Below are 6,419 nucleotides of genomic sequence, written 5' to 3'. Positions count from 1 at the left end.
AGGCCTGAACCCAACCCACAGCTTGGAGTCCAGCCCAGTTGACCTGCTGCCTGAAGCAGAACTGCCAAGCTGAGCCCAGATTAGATCAGCTGAACCACTTCGACCTGAACATGAACATAATTACAAGTGCTTGTTGTTGCATGCCACTGAGGTTTGGGTTGGTTTGTTATGCAGCATTATTGTGTCAACAGCTGACTATCACACTTAGCCCTGAGGAATTTGGATTTCTCAAGTCTCTGGCTACATTCCACGCCTGGATGCTAGGACTTGAGTGAGATAGTGAGCCCCATGTCCACTGTTCATTTGGGAAGGGCATGACTTCCATCTCCCTTGCCATTCCCCTCTCAGTGTCTGTCCCAGTGCTGAATGCCAGAAGGAGGGGCCCAGTTGCTGCTACTGAACAGATAAAGAATGCAGAGCCACAGACCGAGGTGGGGAAAATTGTTCTGTTTGTTTTAATTAAACTGACTGAAGAAGCCAAGACACAGATGGAAAGAGACTAAGAACAAGACTGGAAATAGTTTAGAAAAAAAATGAAAACCGGTCACGGAGATGTCAGTGCCTGATGGAGTGGCTGGGCAGGTGCCTTCACGTCAGCTCCAGAATCACTGTCAGGGCGAGCACCAAGGTGAGCCGGGCACCAGTGGGGCCAATGGAACCTGTGCCAGGAGGCAGGGAAAGGGTCAGAGCCTGCACACCCAACCCCGTTCCAGAACAGCAGAGCCTTCAGGTGCCCAGCAAAGACGCCGGATTTCAGCATCAGGACAAACTGAATTTGAAGCCCAGCTCTGCCACCTGGCCACCTAACTGTCCATGATCTCCTCCCCTACCCCTAGGCTTGCTGGGCTGCAGTCAGATTTTCTAGAGGCCATGAGGGTGGTGCAGTGAGGACCAAGAATGGGAACCTCCATTGTGAACTGTGAGATTGGCTCCATGTAGGAAGGGGGTGTGGCAGGTCTGGGAGCAGCGTCTGGGCCCCTTGGGGTGGTGCTCAGGCTAGAGCAGGTTGGGGGAATCCCAGGGAGGACAGTATAAAGGGCCTGCACTGAGACATCCACTGATGCTCCCAACCGCCCTATGGAGTGGTCCGGAGTCTCAGAATGCAGCCCCACGGTTGAGGCTGGACACACCCTTCTGAGGTCAGGGCAGCCGAGCTCTGAGCTAAGAAAGCTAGAGATGCCATGGACTGTGAGACCGAGCTCTGAGTTAAGAGGGCCAGAGATGCCACGGATGGTGAGATGGGGCAGAGTTGGCCCTGGAAATCTCAGCTGGCTGCTTTGGCAGGCTGAGTCCCTTTTTATTGCCTCAGTCCCCACCTCTGCCCACTCTGGACCCTGACTCTGCCCTACCTTGGGCAATGACCTGCCTGAGGTGTCAGGGAGTGGCAAGGGTATGCATATGGGAAGTTTGGGGGACCAGAGCTTTCTGGCGCCTCAAAAGCCACTCCCTTTTAAGCAAAAAATCCTGAGGGTGGAGACTTACCATTGGAGTCCTCCGTTCCTCTTGGGATATTTGGGTTTTCTGTTGGAAAGAAACAGAAAGAGAACCAAAGGGTGGATGGCATTCAGAGCTCAGGGAAGGAATGGCCCTTTACCCAGCACCTGCTGTGAGGTATCACATGCACTGTCTCAGTGCAGCCACACAACCTTCAGGGGAGCTGGATAGTATGAGCCCCATTTTGCAGATGGAGAAAGTGAGAGAGGTTAAGCAGTTTGCCTAAGGTTCTTTCTGAGTCTGAAGCTGATTTATAGTTGTAACCACTGAGCGACCCTGCCTCCCAGTAGGGCACCCTCTCAGGGCAAATTTAGGGGACTTAGGCCCAAAACTTTGGGCCCCTGCTGCTTCCTCCTCCTGGGGATACCTCCCAGCAAGGACACGCCCCTGTGGTTGTTCTCCCAGTCCCCAGTTGAGCGTGCCATACCGAACACGATGAGCCGGGTGTGCGTGTCGGTGGAGCCCAGTGGGTTCTGGGCAGTGCAGCGATACATGGAGCCATTGAGCTCGGCGGGAACCCGCTCCAGCACCAGCTCCTTCCCGTCGAACTCAGCACTGCCGTCCAGGAGGCGGCTTCCAACCCGTGTCCATGTGAACATGGGCTCCGGGAAGACTTCGTTCTGTTGGCCAGATCAGGGGAGAGTTGGGTCACAGGAGGGCCCATTCTGCCAGAGCAGCAAGGGGTCAGGGGCATGCCTGGCCAGGGCTGGCACAGCATTCTCATCCGACGGGTTAGGAGTGGCTGCCCTGAACTCCAGGAGGAGAAGGAGTCTGGAACTTAAGAGAATGTCTTGTTGAAAAGTTAGGTTTACTCTGAGTTCTAGAAGGTATGAAACATGCATGCACCTCTTTGCCATTCCTCATGGGAGCCAATTCTCCCAGTTACACATTGGGAAACTGAAACCCACTAGATGTGGCTGGGGATTGAGGGAAGGGTGTTAGAGAGGACCGCCAGGAATGCTGGTGCTGGGTTGGTGCCTCTATCACCTCCCACCACACTCCCAGATGCTCAGAGAGAGGCTGACCTGAAACCCATGGACCAGAATCCTCACTGTGTCCCCTACCCGGGCTCTGCTGGGCGTCATCACAATTTTGGGTCCTTTGGGGGCAACTGTAGGGAGAGAAAGGCCAGGTCAGAGAGAGTAAGGAAAGGAGGGACAGGGTACATGGAAGAGAAAGTTCTAGTCTAGCAATCAACATCCTTGGCATCAGCTGCTTCTGTTAGAAGCTCAGTGTGCTCATTCATTCATTCACTCATTCACAGCTGCATTCATTCAGACATATTCCCTAAGCCCATGCAATGAATCAGATGCTCTCTAGGACCTGGGGAGTCAAGGGTGTATAAAGGACAGGATTCCTTCCTTTAGGGGGTTCACACATCAGTGGAGAAGAAAGACAAACAGACAAGTACAAGCCAGTGCCATGAGGGACAAGATCAGAGAGGCCCAGTGGACAGTGGGGTCAGGGAGGGAAACTTACCTGGGGCACGTGCTACTAGGCTGCTGATGGGGAGCAGCCTGCGCCAGCAGCCAGACTTGAGGTACCCCCAACTCCCACCCACGCTATGCCCTTGCGAGGTGGTTTCTGGTGTCATCAGCCCCATTGTCCAGTTGAGTTAACTGGGCCTCAGAGAGTCATGAAGTGATTTCCCAAAGGTCACACCTTGAGGAGAGCCAAGATCAAGGTGGGGGTCTCCTACTCCTGCATCAGTGCTCTTTCTAACAGGTTAATCTTCCCAGTGGGATTTTTCTAGAACCTCTGGGTAGGGGTGGACACGGTGTGGGAAGAAAGACCATCTTCTCCTTCCTTGTGCCCAGCCTCCCTGCCTCTCTTCCTCACTTTCTTGTATCACCTCTTATTCAGTCCCTTTATATCTCTGAGCTTGAAAGCCAAGATGCCCAAGGGCATGGCTATCCTCTGAACAACGCCTGAGAATATCAGGGATGGAGGAGCCACTCGGGATCATTGGGTTTGTTCCCTTTGTTCCAGCTGAGAAACAGAGCTCCATGGATAATGTAGAGGTTTATCCAAGGCCACTCACAGAGCCAGTTACCCATGTTTCCTGACCTTCTCGCCAGCACTCTTTTCCCCAGATTCATTCATTCACTCACTCACTCACTCACTCACTCACTCACTCACTCAACAGTAATTATGGAGCCAGCCATTTGGAGCAGAGCTGAGGATATGGTGGTGAACAAGACCCAGTGCCTGCTGACATGGAGCTCCCACTTCAGTAGGGGTGAGAGTTCATAAGCAAACAAACACATACGCAAAACAGGATGAGAGTGACAGTGCTCCATGCACATCACTAGACCAAGGGAAGGGGGCTCAGAGTTGGTGGGTGACATCCTCAGATAGTGGTCAGGGTGCCTCTTTCAAGGAGTTGACATTTAAGCCGAGCTGTGAAGCTCATGAGGCATATTCCAGGCACAGGGAACAGCCAGGGCATGGGACAGAGGCAGGTCAGGGAGGGAAGGGGGTTGGGAGACAGAACCCATTGAGTTTCCAGGGCTGGAGGAAGGGGTGAGGGTTTTGTCTGGTACTCTATGCTTTGTGCTACTCTGTGTAAACATCTTCTAAGGGTGGAAAAGTTTTGTCCTGAGGCCCTGGGGCTGCCCTGGGATTACCCCCACCTTTCCTTGCTGGTCCCCAGACCTCTCTTTCTGACTCAAAGCTCTTAGAATGGAAATCAGAGCAGTTGGCAGATGTGGGTGGTCTCCCAGGCACTGCCAATTTCATTCTCTGAGAATGAAAGCAAAGGACTATTAATTAAACCATGAGCAAGACATCTGAAATGCCACATGGGTCTAGGGAAGCATGCGTGGGAAGATCAGGGCTTGCACCAAGGGGAGGGAATAGCTGGGTAGGGAAGGGCTGGTTCTACAGCTGCATCCGCCAGCCGGTCGTGTGGAAGGGCCACTGGCCTGGGATACCTGAGAGCTGAGTTCTAATCTGTTCTTTGCACCCTTGGATGAGTGGCTCCCCTTCGCATTCCCAAGTGCAACATGGGAACAATGATACCCCTTGCCTAACACGCGGGGCCGTCAGGAACATCAGGCAGTGGCAGCTTTGATGGCTAACATTTGTTTAGCGCGTCCTGAGAGCCAGGACCTACATGAAGTGCCATATGCATAATCTCATTTAGCCTTCCAGCCTTTGAGATTGTCGCCACAAGGAAATGAGGGCTCAGGGAACCCAAGTAAGTTTCTGGGTTTTAAAATGAACTCTCAAGTGCTGTAGACATCGATTTGCAGATGGGAAACCAGGCCTAGGGCAGTCTGGCCCTGGGTAATCTTGGCGGCTCTTTAGGTTCTTCAAGTGCTGCTGGGGTGGCATTGTTGGCTGCAGCCAGGAGAGGGCGCTGAAGGGCATCCTGGTCCTGGAGTAGGCTGGAGCCCTGGAGGGCAGGGGCAGGCACCTTTCCCTTCTAGGTTAGATTCCTCACTGCCCTGCTTTCTAAAGGTCTTGGCTTACTCCTTCAGGCCTGGACACGGGCCTGCTGGTTGTAAGGGAAGAAGGAACCAGCCTTTCTCAGGTGTCGAACATGCGCTAGACTCCATTTTAGGCATTTTAGGACGGTCACACCATTCTGGTACTTACGAGGCAGGTTATCACGAAACCCATTGTGCAGGTCATAGAACGGGCCCTCCAAGGGGGCAGTGGCTTGTCCAAGGTCACACTACAGGAAGTACCAGTAACAAGACGTGATGGTACATAGGGCTTCAGAGGGAGGCTCAGAGCCCAGGGGCGGAGGTGGGGCAGAGATGGGTGCCTTCTTCCACCCAGGGCACCCCGGCTCCTGGGCTCCTGTGTGCATCTGATCCTGAGGGGCACAGAGGGTGGGCAGAAGAGGGGTCTGGTCCTCCCTTGTTGCTTTCAAGCTCTATCCTGGCAGCTGCCACTAGACAAGTGCGTTTGCAGCAGATGGTCCCTGACTCCCTCCTTCACTGCTGTGTTGAGATGTTGCTTCGGGAAGCTAAGCCAGCTGCTCTCAGCCTCCTCACTCCTTCCACCCTCAGGCTCCTGACACTCAGCGCCTGGCCCATTAGCAGCTCCAGACAATTAAAACCTGGCTCCACTTGCCTGCTTCTAGACCACAATGGCTGAGAGTGCCCAAAAGGAATGCTCTTAGTCTCCGGACTTTCCTGCCTCTCAAGCCCTGGACATAGAGAAAGAGCAGGAGTCCAGAGACCCAGGATTGACACCTAGCCCTCTACTTTCTGGCTGCATGACTTGGATGAGTCATTTCAACTTTTAGGGCCTCAGTTTTCTAACTTGTAAATGGGGAGAATAGGCTACCACCCTGCTTGAGGAAATACTCTGAAAATGACAATGGAGGAGGGAGATCAGACTGCAATGTGAAATGTAAAGTGATGTCTATCTGTTCAGGGGATGAAAAAGATCCTGGACATATAAGTTGCCTTCCTTACCTCTCCTGAGCATCCTGATGCAAGGATAGGACTGTGGAATCTCAAGGAAAAGCTCCTCTAGGTTTCCCCCAGGAATTCTGGATGCTTTCTAAGACAATCACTCACCCATTCACCCACTCATCCATCCATCCATCCATCCATCCATCCATCCAAATATCCATCCATCCAAACATCCATCTATTCATCCATCCCTCCAAACATCTATCCAAACATCCATTCATCCATCCATCCAAACATTCATCCATCTAAACTACTCATCCATCCATCCATCCATCCATCCACCCATCCAAACATCCATCCATCCATCCAACCATCCATTCATCCATCCAAACATCCATCCGAACATCCATCCAAATATCCATCCATCCATCCATCCATCCATCCATCCTTCCATCCATCCAAGCATTCATTTTATTCATTCATCTATTCAAACATCCACCAGTGCCTACCCATAAACCTACCAATTTGCTTACCCATCCATTTATTCATTTGCTC

At 52.5% G+C, this 6,419-nt stretch overlaps 1 protein-coding gene across 2 annotated transcripts in view; it reads right to left on the bottom strand.

Moving 5' to 3' along the window:
* Nucleotides 1–432: 432 nt before the first annotated feature.
* Nucleotides 433–6,419, bottom strand: part of IGSF21 (immunoglobin superfamily member 21) — a 276,852-nt gene continuing 270,865 nt past the window's right edge. For both annotated transcript variants that reach the window (XM_030805089.1, XM_030805091.1), the window contains 4 exons: nucleotides 2,520–2,605; nucleotides 1,922–2,114; nucleotides 1,483–1,521; nucleotides 433–659 (listed from right to left, as the gene is read on the bottom strand). In XM_030805089.1, the coding sequence (XP_030660949.1) occupies nucleotides 589–659; nucleotides 1,483–1,521; nucleotides 1,922–2,114; nucleotides 2,520–2,605 (389 nt within the window). In that variant the 3' untranslated portion in view covers nucleotides 433–588. The remainder of the gene's footprint in view (nucleotides 660–1,482; nucleotides 1,522–1,921; nucleotides 2,115–2,519; nucleotides 2,606–6,419) is intronic.

This window comes from Nomascus leucogenys, chromosome 24 (assembly GCF_006542625.1).
Source record: "Nomascus leucogenys isolate Asia chromosome 24, Asia_NLE_v1, whole genome shotgun sequence".
Taxonomy (NCBI): Eukaryota; Metazoa; Chordata; class Mammalia; order Primates; family Hylobatidae; genus Nomascus; species Nomascus leucogenys.
The sequence above is the reverse complement of the archived record's forward strand: the minus strand, read 5'-3'. Positions and strand labels throughout refer to the sequence as shown.